Genomic DNA, 21,196 nt, shown 5'->3' with positions numbered 1-21,196 from the left:
TTTTCCTAATGTCCAACCTAAACCTCCCCTTCAGAATTCTGTTAACTTTTCCTTGACTTCTCAGAATTTAACAAATTAGTGAACTAATTGGGTAAAAGAAAAGCTTGTGTCATCTTCCCTGAAAAGCTTTATTCTAGATCTTTGAGAATAGAAAATTCTTAATGGGAGCCACGTTGAAAACTGGTCAGTTGTAACTGCCCCATTTTTTTTCTTTTGGGAAAGAAAGAACTTGGGAGTCCGTAGCAGCGGCTTTCAAATTAAGTGGTTCCTTCCTGCAATCTACACCTTTCTGCCGTTCCCACTAGTTCTCAAAACCTAGCTCTGAATTACTTGTTCTAATCTGAACAATCTATTTTATACTCTTAGTAGCCAACTCTTCTGTGCAATCACCTACTCTTTCTTTAGTCTGGTAGATGGCAGATGCTCTAAAGTATAAGTGTAAGCATTTCCTAGAAGTTATAGAGGTCCTTCATGAAACTTAAATTTTGTGCTCACAACCCCGATGGTGCCTCTTTTTGAATTAACACTGTTATAGGCTTTATATTAAATAGAAAAAAAAACCAAAACCAAAACCAAACTCCTTTCTTAATTACAACCCATTTGGCCCTATGTAAAAGTAGCTCTCAGGCTTGGGAGGAAATCCACCATTCCCATTTTTAATGTATTTGAGATGATAATGAGTCTGTATCCTAATTTTATCCTTGGAGCTGTATCAGGCTTTCATATGAATCAATGATGATTTATTTTTCTTCAAAGTTTCATTCACTGGTGGGAGGGAATGAATTAACATACTTTAAATGATAATGCATATATTTTTGCTGTCTCAGCTTGAAACTGGCACAGAGATTTTCTTAACAGACTTCCAGTTGTATTAAAACAAGACATTGCAAGAACATCATTCTTTCAACCAGAATCAGCTGAGCTACCTACAAATCTGCTCCATTAGCAAGCCAGCTTATTTCTGGTTAATGCCAGTAGCAGATATTCTCAGGTCAGCCCCTTAGGACTTTGCTAATTTATTATCCATTATTCTAAAGGGTTATATGTCACTTGACCAATTTGATCAAGTATATTGAAATCACTCATCAGATGAAACAATTTTGAATCCTTTGAGTAAGGAATACATGTGCTGGTACCCAACGAAGAAAGAATAGTTAGTTACAGTATAGTAATCGTGATGCTTCTGGATGTTCTGCATATGATAATTCTGTAATTTAAGCTGCTTCACTTCAGTTCAACATCATTTGGACTCTGAATAATGAAGTAAATTAATGCTCTCTGGCATTGCTGCTTTTCATAATACTGTGAGAAAACACAAAGATGGGAAACCACATGCCTGGGCCACCAGGCAAAGCCACTGAAAACTCTCACAACTTTTTTTCAGAAGAATACCAAGACAGAATTATCTAAAGATGAGTTTACAAAGTGCATTTTATAAAAATTCCCTTAACTCACCCTTCCTTTTCCAAAACTACATTTAACTGAAACTATTGGTTTAAAATATAAACCATTCACACAAAATTATCATCTGTTTCAAATCAACACCAATGTACCCAACAGTTAAGTAACATGTTTCTCACAGTTCAAATTTAGATAAAAATACATTTTGTGTCAGTTGCTGGTAGTGATCGTGTGATATATGGGAGAAATAAGTATGAGCAAGATCATAATATCTGCTATAAGGTTTAGCTAAAATGTAGCTTTTTGCTTATGGATATGTTTCCTTGAATTTAGCTATTTTGTTTCCTTTTGTTCTTTTTATTATTTTCTTCATTTGGGAAATTTCGTTAACTCTTTATTTGATTCCCACTTATTTCTGTCATTTAAATAATAATGTATTTGTGGAGTTTACATTTTTACAGAATTTTGAGTCATTACTTTGCAAGCTATTCCCTGAACTAGTCTAAACTGGCATAAGTAACTCCACTGATGGAAATCGATTTCAGCCACACAGCCATATGTCATAAACCTATTTGCCCAAATAAATAAGTCAGTAGAGTTCCTAGTAGAAACAGCATATTCTTCATTTCTGTCAACCAACTGTAGTAGTTTCAGTATATATGTTATTTATATTCTTATTTGAATGTTTTTCATTTGCTTCTTCATAGTTTTTTTCATACATGTACGAACAAAATAAATATCAGAGTAATGCATGATATACAGAAATATAAGACCAATCCTTTCAGTGCTGTCTCCCCTTATAGCCTTCATCATAACATTCCCATATCCCATACTGAGTTTATTAGGTGCTTGAAATTGAAAACAAAGCTCCAAAACCTTATAACACAACAGTATAATAACATTTCAGTGGTATGTATGCCCTTTCTTGGCTTTCAAAATAAGTAGGAAAGTTGTCTGTCATTTATTAAATAATTTTCATAACTCAAAATAACTTTTGTTTTATACAGATGCATAAAACTCATTGACTGTTCTGTAATTGTACTGCAGGAGCCTGTATACTACACAGAGCTTACTTAGAAAATAGGGATGAACTTGATTCTAAGATTTTGAAAAGACTAACAGATGAAGCATTACAAAGGAAAGAAGAAGAAGGAGAAGAAGAAGGAAAAGAAGGAGAAGAAGGAAAAGAAGGAGAAGAAGAAGAAAAAGGAGAAGAAGAAGAAAAAGGAGAAGAAGAAGAAAAAGGAGAAGAAGAAGAAAAAGGAGAAGAAGAAGAAAGGTAAAACATTCCAAATATCTGAAAGTATAAAATGAGCATAAGAAAATTCTAGCCTTACTTTGTGTTCAAGGTATCAGTGCATTTATCAAAACAAATGTATTAAAAAATTACACTAAGACTAGTTGTGACGTATAGGAAATAATCCAATATGTGTTAACTTTGAGGAATATCTCGTTTAGATCAGTAAGTATGGTGGCAGAAGATTCTCTTGCTAAGTGCATTTTCATTAGCCTTTCATTAGTCCAGGCTTTTGATGCAATAAGACAATTACATTTTAGACGATAAAATGTATTTGATTTTTATTTTGTACAACCCAAATTATATTTCTGCTCCCAGCAATATGTTTCTACATCTTTACTTATACAGGTGAAGCTTGCTTCTGTAGTATTTATGCAAGTCTTAAGATGAATAATCTTTTACTTACAGGAGAAAAATGCAAGAAATACCGACAACAGAGGAAGAACCATCTTCAGAGGCTGCTGCTGAGACAGGTGAAAGTGTGTATCATTTGACTTCTATTTTATCTGATTATGTGTTTCAAATCATTTAGCAATTTAGTTTTTATGCAGATTTTACAGTTTTTGTTTCCTTTTTACATTCAGCATCTAGAAAAATGACTTTATATTACTATCTGCTTCCTTCACCGATTCAGGCTCTCATTTCTATGTGTCATTCTTAACAGATGTTACAGCATAGAGACGTATTAAATCAGCCAGAATAGTTATGGTTTTCAATAAATCCAAAGCACGGGACTCTGTCTCCTCTAGTAACTTTTCTAAGTGGTTTATTAACTGTATTGAAACTTCCTACTCATCAAAAAATCTGTATCCCTTCACAAGTTAGACAACATTGTTAGAACTTAGCCAACAGCTAATAAGAAAATCGCAAAACAGTCAGATTTTCTGTTCTTCTTCCAAGGAGTTCAGCCTGAAGTAATTAAAGGGGAATGGAAATTATTTTGGGAGTGACTCTCTTTTAACAGGCATTATGTATTGCAGAAGCTGGTAGCAATGCACATCATGAATTGCTGAATCCAGTAGTCCAGTAGAGATGTGGCTGTTGCATCTCCATGTCCCCAGGACTATTCAGTAATGAGTCCGAGCATGTATTCCCATTTCCTCTTCCATCCTCTTCTTATTCTATTATCCATGCTTTTTCTTTCCCAATCCACTTTGATCCCTCCTTCTCTTTGCCTTTGGTCTTTGTCAGAAATGCCTCATAATATGATAAGTCTCTCAGAATCCCAAACGGCTTTTCCTGGCATCCTCTAATGAATCTTATACCCTGTAGGCAATAATCCCTCTCAGCCAGGGAGAGACCCTCTGGTTGACTCATCTCAATAGATCCTACACTCAGACAATGCCTTCATCATTCTCTTTTAAGGACACTGAGGAAAACCAAGTCAAGGTTACATTTCTTCTGATTAGGTTATTTGGCTTCCTCAACCTGTTGTTATTCTTTTCCTCCTTTGTGCTTATGGGGTCTAGCCTTTAATAACACAACCTAACAACATAAATAATATGGAATTATGTGTATTACATGAGGTTTCCCCTCTAATAACAGTATTAATAAAACATTGGAGTAAAGACTTCCTTAATTTGCTTATTTCTGTATTGACAGAACCACACATTATTTTTTTAGCCATTCTTTATTTCCTGTAAAGATCCTACTTTTATATCAGAATTGTGCTATACTTTGTTTCCAACAATGAAAATATAATTGTCCTGGGCAAGACTGAATAATCTGTGAGGAGTGAGATTTTGCGGGCAGGCCAACTGTCACAAATAGGCTGGATTTTTGCACCTCAGACAATTCTGTCAGTTGGGTCAAGGTTTAGAATTAATTCCAGTTAAAACTCAACAGTCAAAAAAATTGCAGGGTTGTTCTTTCCTTTTTACTTTATTTAATCACTGCCTACTTTCTTAGAAGAATGTTGCGGTCTGATTTGGATCTGCTGTCAAGGTGTAGTACCATACACAAGTATCTGTCTCTCCATTAAGAACTAGGTTGCGGACTTCAGAGTATTTTCTTCCTCTGCTATGGGAACTCAAGGTTTCTCCATCATAGCCTAAATTACCACCTGAGGCCTGAAGCGGAAATTAAAAAATGAAGCGTATTAATATCCACTTCTTTTTTTCTCTCAACAGTGGGAGCCTAGATTGCCATTACTGTCTTCCTTTCAAACATAACATATTGATTTGCGTAGAAAAATATTATGGCCAAGCTTAAGTTCTGTATTGTCAATATGTGTCACATACACTTTCTTTCATTATCCAGCCTGGTGTTTATTTTACTTATACATAACAAGGGCTGAGTTGTAAAGATAGTATAAGACAGATTGAGTATGATAGCATGCTTTTAATTTTTACTTAGGTAACATTTCACCTACTCTCTGGAAAAAAATCTCTAGCTTTGTAGGGTTCTTTAAATTGCATATAATTTTTTTTTAAATTATACATCATAACTTTTTATGGTTTCTAATAGAACACATAGCTCTTCTCCAAAGTGAATGAGTTCTAAATTATTAAATATAAAGGGTTCTACACAGATACTCTATTATCTCTGTCTCAGACAGCAAAGTTCATCTTAGCTTTGAATATCTCACTCATTTTGATCTGAGTACATCAAAACAACAATTATTCATGATAGAAGTAATAATGTCATATACAAACTTGTGCTCTTAACACGTGATGAGTCCTTATTTAGAGAAAATCATGTCTTCCTACGCCTACATTTGATTTCAATAATCAAATACTGACTCACCAAAACACTTCAGTCATGCTGCTCTTAGCCTAACATCTGTTTTATTTCACATGTAGTGCCATCAGCACATTGACTGCAGCTTTTCTCCCATGTGACATGTCTTCACAAAAATACAAATGAGTGATATGTTCACAGTTTTAGTTGTTTTTCTTCTTTGTTAATATAGCAGTTATGGTATAAAAATGAAAACTCAAAAAAATACTCCGGAGCCCAAATCATGCTCTTTTGATGTCTCCTATGTCTTATCATATGGAAATGGCTCAAAGATGTACCAGAGAGATTTAGACTGGACATTAGGAAGCATTTCTTTACCAAGAGGGTGGTCAAACACTGGAACAGGCTTCCTAGAGAGGTGGTCGATGCCCTAAGCCTGTCAGTGTGTAAGAGTCATTTGGACAATGCCCTTAACAACATGCTTTAACTTTTGGTCAGCCCTGAATTGCTCAGAAAGTTGGACTAGATAGCCCCTTCCAACTGAAATAATCTCTAGTCTAGGCTATATAAATAAATATGCATTTCAATAATTGCAATTTTTGTAACCTCAGTGTGACATTGAAGTAACTGGGATTGCTTCAGAACTGAACATATTCAAATTTATAATGTTGTTTGTGTTTAAAAGGAAAGAGTGATTCCAGTAATGGGCAAGGTGTTTATGTGTGTCTTAATGAGACTGAAAGTAAATGGAGGAGGAGACCTTGGGTAAATTTAACAAATGTAGTTAAGTGAGTTAGGAAGCTAGGTTCAATGCTGAAAATGTCTGTTGAAGTTACACAAAGAATTTATGTGGTAACTCTTGAGTATAGTGTCTAGCTGGAAATTATAGCCACACATCTTTTTTCATGACCCTTGGCACAATTATTCTGAGCTTAAATTATTTTCTGCAATTTCTTACTGTATTTAAGCATTTTTGCAGCAGGTTTGCATGAGTATGGATTTATTTTATACTACCAGACAGCTATATGACTTCATGAGAATATATTGCAGGCCTTGTAGAAGAGTTATACAGCTTCAGGCAGATCTGTGGGTTCATTTCAATCTTCCTGAGGTAAAACTTGGCATATTTATTTCCTGCCACGTTTCAGCAATAAAATATCCCATACAACTGATTTTATCCACTGAAGCAAACAGTTGTCATGGTTTAAGACTTTATTTTCTGTACTTTATTTATCAGCCCTGCTTTTCTGCCAGCAATTACCCTCTTCCTATAGCAGACTCAGCTGGAGCACGTGTCTGCCTGTGCCGCAGTCACTGTAGCTCAGGGTGGTGTGTTAGCACAACCCCATCCTCACTGATGACTCTTCTGCTACTCTTGCTATTTGGGCAGAAGCTCTTGCAAGAAATAAATGAGTAAATAAATAAATGGGATCTGATAATTCCAGATGTCGCCTCTTGTGCTTGTCCTTCACAGCTGTTAATAACAATATCTGTTATAAACTCTTTAATATTGACCCCATCCCCTCCCTTTCACATGTTACAGATGGTGGAAGGTTGAATCAATACCCATCTCTTTAGCCGTTATTTTATGTTCTTGATTTTTTATTTTTATCATTGTGTTAAATTCAGTAAGATATTTTAACAATAAAAAATAAATATAATAATGATTAAACCTGTACATGTTAGGACATTTCCTCTTTAGTCTTTGAAGAGCAATGCTTTTTCAGAATCCATTGTAATTATAGCATTTGCCAGGCAGTTGATGTATATCCAGTCCTACAGCCTCTAAATATATTTTCTTCATTTTTCTTGGCTGGCTTGCATCTTGATTTTTTTTTTTTTCTACCTCTGACTGGAGGCTTTTCAGTGAGAGAGTGTGAACACGGACAGTTTATTAATCTGCAGGCAGGGGATAGCAAATTACTTGTACCACAAACTTCCAGCAAGCTGTAGTGATATTAACTTCACAGTTTGTTCAGTCTTTGAGCAAAGTTACATGATCTTATGATCCCTCATAAGCCAGATATGATAATTACATTCTAATATCTGTAATCACAGAATTTTAGGCAGAGAATTTCAAAATAGAAACAGAAAGGTTATGAACGACTTTCTCAATTAAATCCCAAATACCTTCAGTTTTTGAATTCTTTTAGTCTCATTCAGAGGAATAAAGGCTGGGGGATATTGGTTTAGAATTTGCATGTTGGCAGCCTTAACAAAGTGTCTTCCACTTTGCACATATTTTCCTGCATGTTGTTTTCCTATTTGTGTATATTATGGACTCTTGATTTATTTATTGCAGACCATCAAAACTAATTTTGCTTGACTGCATTCCTGTATATATCAAAAGAAAATAAAGGACTAGAATAAGTGAATAATTTTCTCAATTTGACACACTCTAAAGGTTGTTTCTGTCCATTATATATAAGAGGCTTGTTTATGAGATGAAGTTTTCTGATTCTGCATTAATCACAAACTCAATGTTTCCAATGTTTTTTCTATGATGTTCGTGTTTTCTTTGCCAAAAAGGAGATGTACATGAAAAGAAACTTCATAATTTCAGATTTTAAAATACATACTTGTTTAATATGATTTGAGTTTTGGATAATCGTAACATGTTGAGATGTACTAGTGGTGTTTTATTACTCTCACAATGGTCTAAGGACATAAGCCCAACAAGGCTTGTAGAAAAAAGTAATACTCTTTATTCACTGACTGACACAGTCAGAAAAATTACACCAGCCTTCAGGTGCACAAGCCTTTCTTCAAATCAGAAGCATTTCCAACCTATAGGAGCTGTTCTGTAGAACACCAAGTTCTCTCTTTTGCAAGGTGTTGTTTTTGAGCATAGTTTGAGCACAGAACACATAGATTATAATGAATGAAAAATATTCTTACGTAAAAGCACTGAATTAAATAAAGTAATTCTCCACTTTATTCATAGTCATGTGGCATCTGATAAATGGTCTGCGTTTCCCCACAGATCAGGTAGCTGATCTTAAAATGTTTTGGTCAGTGTGTAATCACTGAGCATCAAAGTAAATACTTTTTTGCAGGTGATCAAATATAAGTTTTGTAGTGTGGTCCAAAAAGATCTTTATTTCTATAATGCCTCCATCACCCCTCAATGGGTTCGTTGAAGTTATTAATGATTTTATTTGTGCCAACAGAATTTGAGGACAATAATGAGCAGCTTCCGCCTGAAACTGAACAAACGCTCCAGAAAAAGCCCAGTGATTCTGCAGATTATAAAGAAGAATCTAAACCTACAGGTTGGCCTTGTAGCACACATAATCTCTCTTACTTGATAACATCAAGAATTATATGCCTTCCTTTTCTGCAAGCTTTTACTACATTTGAAAATTGGCTGTAAATATCATTCTTTACCTTAACTTTTTTTCTTTTTAAGAAGTTTATAATGGAGTAGTTAGGTTCAAGTTATTTAAAGACTTATAAATGCAATTAAAGGCACGTTGTTTTTTCCTGTTAAAAATAATGCGTCAGGTATCTGCACTTCGAAAAACAGCAAAATCCCACTATTGTCTCTACTGCCTAAATACCAAATTAATAAATGTATACAGGGATCTATGGGAATAACAAATAAAGTGAGTGTTGTTTAAATTCCAGGTTGACACAACTTCTTATATTCAGAAATCCATGAGCACTCTCTACAGGATAAAGTGATAAGAGAGGGAAATCAGAGGAGAAAAAAAAAAAGTGAGAAAGTCACTCTCATAGATTGTGACCCCCTCAAATAAACGTAGAAAGAAAATACCAAGAAAAAATGGAGGGGAGGGGAGAATGAAATTGCAGTATTCACAAACATTTGCATGTGATTTTTATAAATCCCAATTCTACAGACCATTTTCAAATTAATGTTGTATCCACATTAATCAGAAATTACGTGTCCATTCCCTGTGGCTAGAGATCTTGGGAAAAATGGGAATGGATTAATTTATCTTTGGATGTGAATGATCAAAATATGTCCTGTGTTTTCTTTGCTCTTCCATTGTCCTGCTAACAGCTTGCTAGATTTCACAAGGAGTCATGTTTTCTTCTTTTCAGTATAAGGTAAAATTCTGCAGCACATAGAACTCCACAAAACAATAAGCTAATGAAAAGATATATGAAATCCTATAGTAGCCTTCCCTCAGAAAATACTTTGAAAGCAACTCATCTTTAATAGAGCCAGTCTGCTTTAGTTTATAAAATATCCATTTTAGCTTCTATCTACTAGAATTTTAAAAATATGTTAAAGTCCAAAAAGAAATAAATCCAACAAAAAACATTTTAATTTACATAAACCATTTTATTTTACATAGCAAGTTGTTAAATATATACATTTTATAGGTTAGAAAGAATCAGCTTAATCTGTATACAGAACTGCTTTTTTTTCCAAATGCCAAAAAATCAGTACACACAGTATAAGTCTGTCTACTAAGTACATTTCCCTGTAATGCGCTGAAAATTATTTGGCAGCATATATTTATAAGTAATGAAAAGTCTGTATAAACAAACTACTTGGTCTGTTTCAAAAAGACAAATGAAAGTATGTTCATAATGAAATATCCATCAGTTCCAAGGAATGGAAGTGTCACTGTTATCCTACATTTTACCTTTCTGTTTACTGTGATAGTTAAACCCTAATGAAGAAGACATACTGGCTTCTGGTGTCTCTGTGTCAGCTTTGGCAGGGTTTGAGAAGGGAGGAAAGAAGGATTTTTGCATTTTTTGTTGTTGAATATGGGCTGAGGGCAGAATAAGTCATATCTAATACTAGCAGAATACTGGGAAAAAAGATGTTAAAGCCTTTCCTTCCCCAGCAACTCACTTGGAGAACGTGGGGGCAGAAAAGCCTTTGAGGATTGTTTGTCTCTATGGTAACTATGTTCAGAAAAGCAAAGAAGACAGAGCAAAAGAAAATGAGAGATTGCCATACAGGCATTCCCTGTGAAAGCTCCAGATTTAGGTCTGAGGAGGATTTTTTCCTATTGCCTCTGTGATAAGGAAAAGAAATTAAGAACAGCACTGTTAGATAGACTGCCACATCCTCTAAAGGAAACTTGTTGGCATTTTTACATCCATTTATTTTTAAACCATTACTGTCTTTTCAGATATTTTTCTTGACTATGTTTCTTGTTTCTCTAAAAATATCTTCTCACTGTACATCACCTCTGCAAGCAGAATTATTATAACATACCTAATAGCAAAGTTACAGCTGCATTACATACTTTAAAGTATTTTCAGTACCCTGAGACCCAGTTTGAAACAAACCAAATTTGGAGACAATGTTTTTGTCATAATTAGGTTCAAATACCTGAACAAATAATGTTTGGGTCGTCCCATTTTTGGGTTCTCCCTTTTCCCTAGGAATGTGATCCTTTTCTATTTTTTTTTTTACTTCCTCCCTTTTTCCCAAGGGAAAGTTTCTCCAATTCGCTTAGGCCTGTATAATCTATTTTAAAACTCCATAAGTATGCAAAAATTGCTGCTGGTTAAGTTTCCTTCAGCAAGAAAACTCTCCAATAGAAGTAATCTGAAGAAATTATGTGCCTAGAGTAGAGAATCAAAGCTGGAACACATGCTGGTCCATCATTTACAAACCATGGCCTATCAAGAGAAGTGTAACATGAATTTTAAGTATTTCTGAGATTAAGGTTCAGAGTGGATTTGTTATATGTTTCAGTGTTCTGTCTCAGATGAGGGTGGTGAGGCACTGGAACAGGCCGCCCAGAGAAGCTGTGGATGCCCCATCCCTGGAAGTGTCCAAGGCCAGGTTTGATTGGGCTTTGAGCAACCTGGTCCAGTGGAAGGTGTCCCTGCCCATGGCAGGGGAGTTGGAACTAGATGATCTTTAAGGTTTCTTCCAAACCAAACCATTCTATGATTCTATGGGATGATGTCAAGTATTCATTTAAATCCATTATTCTGCCTGTATATTTCCGAAGTTTCATGACCTATGCAGAACCGAGAGGTTTTCAAAGGGCAAGACTATAAAAGGCGACCTGTTGAAGGCTAGATCCAGGCAGCACACATTACCATCCTCCGTACGTTATTGCTTTGAATACGGCTGTTGTTCACAAGGCAGCACATGTGATTTCTGCTGCGTGAACGTGCCAAGGGTAACACGTGCAAAAAAGCAGTTAGTGTAACCTAGTTATTAATGTGTCCTTTGCTTATTTTCTTAAAATCTGTGTTCCTAATGGAATCATCATTACATAACGCATTAGTGCTGCCCAAATTTAAGCAGGTTTTACCTGGCTATGTCTCTGTCTCATTTGGAATACATCACTGCAGAATGCAACATAATTAATTATGACGTTTAACAACATCTTTAATGCACATAAAAAGGAAGATATTTTCATGTTCCTGTTTAGAATCACAGCAAGAGACAGAAATGTCATTGCAGGGGATAACTAATGTAGTGACATGTACAGAATGAATGTGTATTTTAGTAAAATACAAATGTTTATAAACGTTTTCAAGAAAAAAAATTCTAAATCAAGGTCAGACTTTGAAATGTGCAAGGTGTTTCTACTTAATGATATGCCCTTTTGTGCTTTTATTTTATGTTTGGTCTAAAAATCATTCGAACAGAGAGGTCAGCCACTGAGATGTCAGTCTAATATTAATAATTGTGTTGTTCAAAGCTGTAAGAAGAGGGGAAATTCATTAAGTATTCTTTATTATAACACAGCACAAAGATACTTACCAAAATGCTTATTTGTTAACCTATTATTTAAAAATGGCTTTTGCAGCTCATTTTGGGGATAGCATGTCAGGGCACTGTGAAGGCCAGCTGCTCCCAAAGAAACAAGGAGCTGGAAGCAGAGTGTGGTGATATGGCCAGAGCCATCCCACCACCCCAGCCAGGAGCAGGGCAGCTCCAGCCCCAGGTGTTGAGCACCTCCCTGGGGACAGGGACCAGCTCAGGCCGGGCTGGGATGTCGGCCCATGGGTGGGCCCAGCTTGGCAGAGCCCATGGCTGGGCAGGGCTGTGGGAAGCTGGAGACCGGCCTCACTGCAGCATTCCTGGGGCAAGGCCTGATGGCCCTGGGGGCTGATGGGGGGTCCTGGGCCATGGGCAGGTGGGGGGAAGCCCCAGGGGTCTGAGCAGGGACAACCAGGCCCAGGGGTCGCTCAGGTCCCTGAGCCAGCATATGAATTGCCAGAGGGCCTGATTTATTTCAAATCTCAAGTTATCATACGTACAGTACAGGTAAATGGGGTATCGAAAGAATGAAAGTTTCAGCCTCATAAGTGGAAGAATGAAATTCTTGAAAGCACCTAAGTATCTAGAAATTTACTGTATTTCTAGGAGACTACACATTAAAACTCAGACTCATAAGAAGATGTAGACATTGCAGTGCCCAAAACTGCCATGATAACTTTTAAGTGTGTGGCCTCATATATGGAATTAAGTGTTGTAGAAATAGGCACAACAAGTAGCTAACTGGCAAGGGGCCCACCTTAGTGAGCCATGAAGGAATGTCGAAAGGAGGCATGTATTTGAAACCCTGCATTGTTTTAAATTTGGCTGACAACAAAAGAACGGGAGTCCCTAACTCAAGCTCTTTGGCGTTTAACTCACTGGAGCCAAGGCACTGGCTTGCTTTCTTCTAGAAGACAGTAGTGGCGCTGACCTTTGATAAGGTAGCTTAGCCATCCAAGTCAGAAAGATTTGTTAGGTGTGTTCCTCATCCTGCAGGCACTCACATATCCCAGCTGCTATCGACACTTCCAGGCAATCCTTTAGTTGGTTGTATGTTAGATAAAAGTTAGGCAGCATCTCTACTCTGACCATTATGTTTAGTCCTGTTTCCTGCCAAATCTTACTGGTACCTAATCACTGAAATCCATCTACCTTGTACTTAGTAATAGTTTGGTTTTGGTTTTGTTTTTTTCTGTGTCTACTTTGGAAAGTTAAATGTGGCATTTGTAGATTTCTGCAACAACCCACAAGAGGAGACTGAGAGACATTCAGTTCTGTGAGGAAATACTAGTTTTCTTGAAGAAGAAAACTGTAACAGGGCAGTCTAATTCTTCGTGAGCCAGCAAAATCCTTTGGATTTTTCAGGTTGGGGCAAACTCAAACCGAACATTACAGTGCTGCAATTTCACATAGTGAGCACTGGCCCACTTAATGCCAGGGAGTAACCATAAAACAGTTTTTTTAATGTTTCGGGGTTTTGTATTTTTAAGAAAATGGTCAAAGCTCTTCATATACAAGGCATTAAGTAAGGCTTTCATTCTTAGCAATATGTCTTCTTTTTGTGCGTAGGAAGTTATATAAGGAAATATAGCAGTAATGGCCCTTTTCTGTAAAAATCAATACAAGTTCATTGGAATAGGCTGAACCTATTCTTGTTTGTGTGAAAATATTTCCTGCTCTTTCAACCTCATAACAAGACAGGGAAAAAAAAGAGGAAGGGAAAATTATATCAAAGTAGAAAATCACTCCATCTGCTGTTCAAGCTCTTTCTTACAGCTTCATTTTTGGCAAGAGACAAACACAGCACACACTAAGTCCCAGCAAACTTACACTCATGTCAGACCACTTAAGCTATTGCTCTCAACTGCTTTTCTGTCTGTTTGCCGAAGGCGCTGATATCAGACTTATTAAACAGAACACAAAAGAAAAATGATAAGAAAAAGAAGAAAATCAAGATTGAAAATTATGTGAGTGCAGGGAACAGCAACAACACCACATTGCTGCTGCCAGAAACTGTTCATGATTTAGTAAAGACAAGGTGGTGATGGTGTCACCAAGGCATTTCTGTATCTTTTTCTAGCTGAGATGGAACTCGGTCTCAGGACTTTCAGGGACTAACAATGTCTAAATAGATACTAATTGCAGCCCTAGGAAATGAGTGTCTTTCTCCTTTTTTGTTAATGTGTGAATATCAAGTTTTTAATTCAATATCTGCTGTCAATATCAAATTGTTAATTTCCACTGGCTTTTTTCAGCAAAATGGATGGTGGCAGAAGCAGCTATCCCTTTGTTATTTTGCTCACCAAGTATGACAACACATTTGGTATGGTTTTATCATGTTTACTATGAGTAATACCTGTGGATTTCTTATTTATATTAATGCATTCTTTCAATCTCTAAATTTGCTTACTTTTCATGAGACAGTGTTAGGAGACAGGCTTGGACTTCCCTGATCTTAAACAACTGACACTACACATTTCTGCACAGTGTATCTTAAGAGATTAAAGTCTTTCATTTCCCTTACTCATTAAGCAAGTTATTGTATACAGACATGGCTTTGTCAAAGCAAAAAATTTTTGTGAGAGTTTCTCAGTTCAAGTATCCACAGAGGGAAGCTATGATACAAGTTTTTAAATTTGTTTATTTATTCATTCATATTCGTATTACTATTGTTATAATAATTTATATACTCCTTGTGCTGGAGTGTATTGACTGGCAGATGGGATTTACGTGCACAGTCTTTATCCTTGTATGACTATGGATGACTTCCAGACTCCAGAGAAATGGATTACATTTTTGCGTCTCATCGTTGGTACTACTTAGAATTACTTCACACATACATACATCCGTATTGCTTCATAGCACCAGTATTTGGGTTCTATAGGTCATAGGTATAACATGCCTTTGTCTGCAATAACAAGTGTATTCTTAAGATCCTTGTAAGTGTATACCTAAGAAAATGCAAAGGGAACAGCATACAAAGTCATGGTCTAAGAATATGGTAAACGTTGGCTGCTGCTACTTGCAGGGGCTTTGCCAATAGTGTAAGAGAAGCTGTTCCTGACAATCCTGTCAATAACACAGAGATGCATTCATAACTCTTAAGAGGCCTGGTTTGGTGGTTAAATCACACAAATGAGGCTTGAAATTGAGAAATTAATTCCCTCTTTCAATTCTGTTGCAGACTTGGTTCTGAAATGGAAGTATTCCAGTTCTATGAACAAATAGGTCTAAATTTCAAGCTGTTTAACACCCACAGTTTCTGTTTCATGTAACTGCCAAGTGTGTTCAGCATCTCTGCAAAGATTAAACATTAGGTATCCAGGAATCAAGACATTCCCATTACAGATCACTTTTAAAAGGTGGATCATATTATCTGTGTACCTGTCTTGCCTCATTTGTTGGTTATGATTAGAGGTATCAGTTGTAATTTAACAACTCTTATATTGCATGGTTTAGTGTTTTAACTCACAGATTTGCCTTTAGCAATTTAGGACTTCAGTCTTTGATACCATCTCTCATATCCTTGATTTTTACACTGACTTCTCTGTTTCATCCCTTCTTTTTCCTTTCTCCCCTAAATCTTCTATTTTCTCTGAAGTTTTGCCATGTTGATCTTTATGTATATCTGTGTCCCTTTGAGTAAACGAAGGTTTCATTCATTAGCATCTGTGTATTGAGATCTTACGCCAGAGAGGAAAAACACCTAGTAGTATCCATTCTGTTTCTATTCATGTAAAGAGAATATGGTCCACTTGAAAAAGAACAGAAACCTAACATGCTCCGCAACAGCTTCAGTAACTGAACCTGAACGAGTTCAGAACATGAAGTTGCTTTTCTCAATGTATGCCAGCTTTCCTACTCTTTGTTTCTTCCTATCCTGGCATGTTCCATATGAGGCATGACCAACGAATAGCCTGTCAAAAACTGCTCATCATTAAATCATAATTTTTAAATTAATGTATATTCCTTATATTTCTTTGCAGAAAGAGTCATCATATTTATATATGTGCTGATTTAAATAAACATAAGCAAATTTAGTTAAGTAACTTGACCTTGTTTATTTTCCTGGAGAAGCATCAGTATTCACTGTATCAACTTAATTAATTTCGTGTTTTCAAAGTGTCTTTGTAAACTAGTAATATAATAATTCATAATTACAGGGGGAGGGGAGAGGAAGCAGCATTTTAAATAAAGATGCCATCATATTTGAGGAAAATAAAAATAATCATAAAGCATAATGATAATTTTTCAATGCAAAACATTTTAGAAGAGCATTGCCCTCTATGTACTATTTGATTTTCAGAAATCATACTGCCTGAGTTTGCAGAGGATGATCTTCCAGGTCTACCAGAAATGGAAACATTTAAAGGGAAGATTGATCTTTTTCTAAATGACTGGCAAACAGTGGAGTCAGAAATCAAGTCGTCTCAAGTTCAGATTGTTGCTTTAGAGATTGCTGGGCAAACTCCAGAAAGTCTGCTTAATCAAAGTGTGCTGGGTATGGAAAGTAAGTAATACTGTTTATGTGAGTTACATGTAAGCTACCAAGAGGGATTTTGGAGAGCTTGTGTGATGAATTTATGGAGAGGGGAGGTTATACTGAGTTCAGTATTACTCACATGAAGTGGACACAGGACATGCTGTGTTCTGTGGGTGAGCTGAAAAGCACACTAGGAGCCTTTAGGATATAGCAAGTGTGGGGAATATATGTATTTGAAAAACATATATAGGGTATGCAATTATGTACATAACAGCTCTGTAAACATTCTGACAGAGCATTTCCCCGTTTACTTGCTCTATCTGTTCATGTCAGGATACTGGTTTGAGAAATGGACAGATAACAAAGGTTCACTAATGAACAACATTTGCTGAAGTCAATGAGACTTTCAGGGTGTTTAATAATCTAATCTACCCACCTGCACAGATTGTGTTTCGAGACTTGGTTGTTACAGAATTGATATTTTTTTAGCAAATTACCTTTCTTCACTTGTGTGGTCAAATCTCTAACAATTTAAATACTGGATAAATAATACTACATTTTTTGGTATCATTACTACAATGCAACTGTTTTATTAACCAAAACATCTATTGTTCTAGCTTTATAATAAAATAAAATTTGACTGATATTTTCCTCAATGAACAATAGAAAAAAACCTGTTGCAAACAGTAATGGCACTATCTGCATGTGTTTGTATAATAGTTTTGTAATACAAGTTCCTATTGAAAATACCAATTTCTTTCAACCAAAAAATAACCAGTAGAATTTCCATTTTTGAAAGAAGCAATATATTAATTCCTACATCTGGGGAGAACATTTTCTTCTATGAGTAGGATAAATGCAATATGCAGTTTGTGTGTTTTGTTTTCACATATGTCCTTACTTATATAGACAAAGAGAATATATTCTGGCATAGCCAAATGAAAAGTATTGAAACAGAGAAAAAAAAAATTAACCCTTTCAGAACCTCTTAGATATAATGGTTGGAAATTATCTGCTGAAGACTTAGAAGAGGAAGCAGAAGATCTGGCTGCTGAAGGGGAAGAAGAAGAAGAAGCTGAAGAAGAGGAAAATGAAGATGAAGAAGTAAGCATGCTGGCTTTGTCCATTTGTGCTTTTATTTTAATTCATTTATTTTTAGTTTGAACATAACACCAGACAAAACAGATTTTGCAGCTGATTTTGTATGATCCAGTTCTAACCTCACAGAACAAATATCAGCATATCCTTCAAGAACACTTTCATTGTATTGCTGTGTTCTGGCTGATAGTAGTTTTACTCCAGCGAGAAGCACAAATATCCCACGCTAATAGAGAGAATGAATGCACCTAGTTTTGCCAGAGGCAAAGAGGGGTTTTATTAAAGAAACAAATGTGAGCTTTGATTTCTGATAACTAACAATGATTCTGTGCACCATCATGTAAACATCAGAAGATGCAGAGTCCTAATGTGTAATCCTCTGTTTCATCTCAGCTATTGATAATTTTAAAACACCCACTTTAATTAAATTAAAGGTCTAGTTTTGCCTTTATTTTATTTTCATCCTATCTTGGAAGATGCCCATCCCCCAATGTAACAGTACAGGATATCCATATACTGTACTGGAGCAGTATTAAATAAATTTTTTAGAAATTTATTTTATTGGATAAGTAATCTGACTTAATACCAGCTCTCATTGCATTTTCTGAAGAAGTCTGCTTCTGCACATTTAGAAGCAACAGAAAGTGAGTTTCAAGAACACGGCAGGAAAAGATTTTATCATAGATACTTCTAGACTAATTTTGGTCTTCAACAGCTAACTATAATATTATCATTTCAAATTTTAAATGGTCATTCTTTTCTCAATAATTGTTTCTACTAGATATGACAATTTGTTTTCTGACTCTGGATTTTAAAAGTGTATATTTTCATAGGCTTATATTCAGTTTACTATTTTGAGAACACCATTCTCATTCAATGTTCAGTTGATATATTTGACATTACTTAATATCTTCTACTTAATCTACTTAATCTATGTGAACTACTGAATTCAAACAATTTTTGAAAATTTTCCTAATATTTTCAGGATGAAGAAAAAGCTAAGGAAAAGAAAAGGCACATGGGAGACACAAAACACTTTTGTCCAGTCTGTCTGAAAGAGAATTTTATCCTTTACCCAGGACTCGATGAACATGCAGCTAAATATAAAGAAAAGATGTATTACTTTTCAACTTCTGAGTACAGAGAGAAATTTTTGGAGAACCCTGAGGAGTATGTGGCTCACAATGAACCAATACAAGTGAGAATCTTCAAAATTGTTTAAAGCAGATAACAACAAATTAGAATCACTATTTTCCATTCCAATTTATAATTGTTTATTATTGCTGATTTTTTCCAGGTAACAATACATATATCAGGCAGATCCTTGAAACAAATAAAATGCATTGCTTCACTTGTGACATTCTAGTGTACACTTAAATTAACACATTGAATTAATGATGCAAATAAAGCAGAAAATAGAGGAAGATTATAAACACTTATCATAATCGTAAGATGTGATTAACAAATCACACATATTGTGGGGTTTTTTACTATTTTAAGTCCTTTTTTGTAAGTGGACAAGGGGTAAAAATACGGAAGATTTACCAGAACTGTCTAATGCAGTTTCATTTTACCTACTGGCATCAACTGCCATAGTGTATTTGTTCAGTATTTCCAGAGAGCAGATAGTCTGTTTGGAACAGCAGTAGAAGGTTTGGAAAAATGAAAATGCAAAATTATGTGACTGTTTTTGATGCAATTTTTATAATGATATTTTGGAAGTGAAAAGCAGTAGGGGGTGCACTGTAGATTTCAAACTGTTAAAAAAAATTAATATTTTTTCCTATAGGCTCCTCCCTTACGGGTGTGCTTACTTGGAACTCATGGGGCAGGTAAAACTACTTGTGCACGACAGATAGCAGACAAATTAGGCATTTTCCATATTCAGTTTGAAGAATATCTACAGGAACTGATCCTACCCAAAACTAAGGTGAAAGTGGGGCAGGATGTTGATGAAGAACCTGAAGAAGATGACAATAAAATGCCGGTTCTACCACAGGAACTGGAGGGCTTCTCTCAGACCATAACTGAAACTGAGACTGAAAAAAGCAAACAGGTAATAATCTGATCTTTTTAATGTCAATACACAAAATAACAATTTTGAGACCAGAATAGGAATTTCCTATAAAATTGTTGCTTGATAAAAATCACTTATGTTAAATTATTTATTCAATGAAATTTGGAAATAATAGTTCTTGACAATGTTTTCTTATGAATGCTACGTTCTTCAAAACATTTCCAAGAATTGTGTACAGGTGGTTTTTTTTATCTAAATAGTAGAGATAGATGCTAAATGAGCAAAGGAAGACAAACTGAGAAAAAAAAATGAAGGTCAAAATAAGAATGGGAAGGTAGGGTTTCCTTCAAGTATTTATAATATGCAGGTTCAGTCTGGTGCATGTGCTCCAATTGCACAGGAGTTTAGAAATGTTCATCAGCAGGGCTCTCTGCCCTCTCTTGGGGTGAAAGAATGGAATGCCTCTACCAGCCCTTCAGTCTGATCATCCCTTGTTGAAAAAGCAGAAATATCTCAATGTTCGTAACAGGGTGAACTAGTATTTTTTAATACAGTAGGCCTTGTAATCTGGATTGTAGTGTTTCAAAGCAGAAAAATCTCTTACATAGCAAAAAACATGCCTTCCAGTTGAAAAACTGTTTCAAATAGCTGGATATTCATGATACTGGTAAAATAATTCATAAAATCAGTTATTTTTCTTAATCAGATTGAATACTGATTCAAAATTGTTATAGGTATACATTCTAAAACCCATCTCTTACAGGATGTAATTTCGCTGAACAATAAACGTTTACATAAATGTTTACCAGGAGAGAGTAACTTCTTTAATTAGACAATGATATATTGGGAAAAACAGAGAAGGTTTCAGCACAAATAAATTAGTGTTTAGATATATGGATAGGATAGAAGCTTTTATTGTGCAGAAAAGTCTCAACACAGGTACACAGCATATAAATCTTTCAAAAAGCTTGAAAATATACCTCCTAGACAATACAAATAAGAGTTTATCCAACTCTTAAAGCTTCAGGAAGAAATAAGTTTCTGAATCACATTCTAAGAGCCAGGTTTTTTGTGCTCCTGGCTTAGAATGTGGGGCAGGTGACCTTCTGGTGAAAGCTACTGAAAAGGCTGAGATGCTCAATCCCTTCTTTACCCTGGTCTTTACGAGTCCAGTCTAGTCTGTGGCCTTCCAGGTCTCTTTGCCTAATAGGAAAGCATAGGTAGAGTGGTACTACAGCAGAACACGATCAAATTTGGGATAATTTATGTAATCTGGACATATACAAGTCAATGGGGTGCATTCATGCATGCTGAGAAGCTGCCAAAGGTGCATTCAAGGACACACTCTATTGTCTTGAAAAGTGGGGGAAGTTCCTGATCACTGAAAGGTAGTGTAACTGAGGAAATAATACAAGAGCAGGTGATGCTGGAAGCAAATGCTTCAACACAGATGGAGTACAGATGAAAATCATGGATGTCAGAACAAAACTTCAGGTTTTCATCAGTTAA

The 21,196-nt window shown here is 35.6% G+C and overlaps 1 protein-coding gene across 1 annotated transcript in view; it reads left to right on the top strand.

Annotated features, from left to right (window-relative positions):
• AK9 (adenylate kinase 9) overlaps positions 1-21,196 on the top strand; it is a 71,434-nt gene that overhangs the window by 26,324 nt on the left and 23,914 nt on the right. Inside the window, exons 15-20 of the mRNA XM_065632183.1 lie at positions 2,449-2,559; positions 3,109-3,171; positions 16,396-16,599; positions 17,555-17,676; positions 18,656-18,868; positions 19,460-19,726. Of these exons, the coding sequence (XP_065488255.1) occupies positions 2,449-2,559; positions 3,109-3,171; positions 16,396-16,599; positions 17,555-17,676; positions 18,656-18,868; positions 19,460-19,726 (980 nt within the window). The remainder of the gene's footprint in view (positions 1-2,448; positions 2,560-3,108; positions 3,172-16,395; positions 16,600-17,554; positions 17,677-18,655; positions 18,869-19,459; positions 19,727-21,196) is intronic.

The sequence above is a fragment of the Caloenas nicobarica genome, chromosome 3 (genome assembly GCF_036013445.1).
Source record: "Caloenas nicobarica isolate bCalNic1 chromosome 3, bCalNic1.hap1, whole genome shotgun sequence".
Taxonomy (NCBI): Eukaryota; Metazoa; Chordata; class Aves; order Columbiformes; family Columbidae; genus Caloenas; species Caloenas nicobarica.
This window is presented reverse-complemented; position numbering and strand designations above follow the sequence as displayed.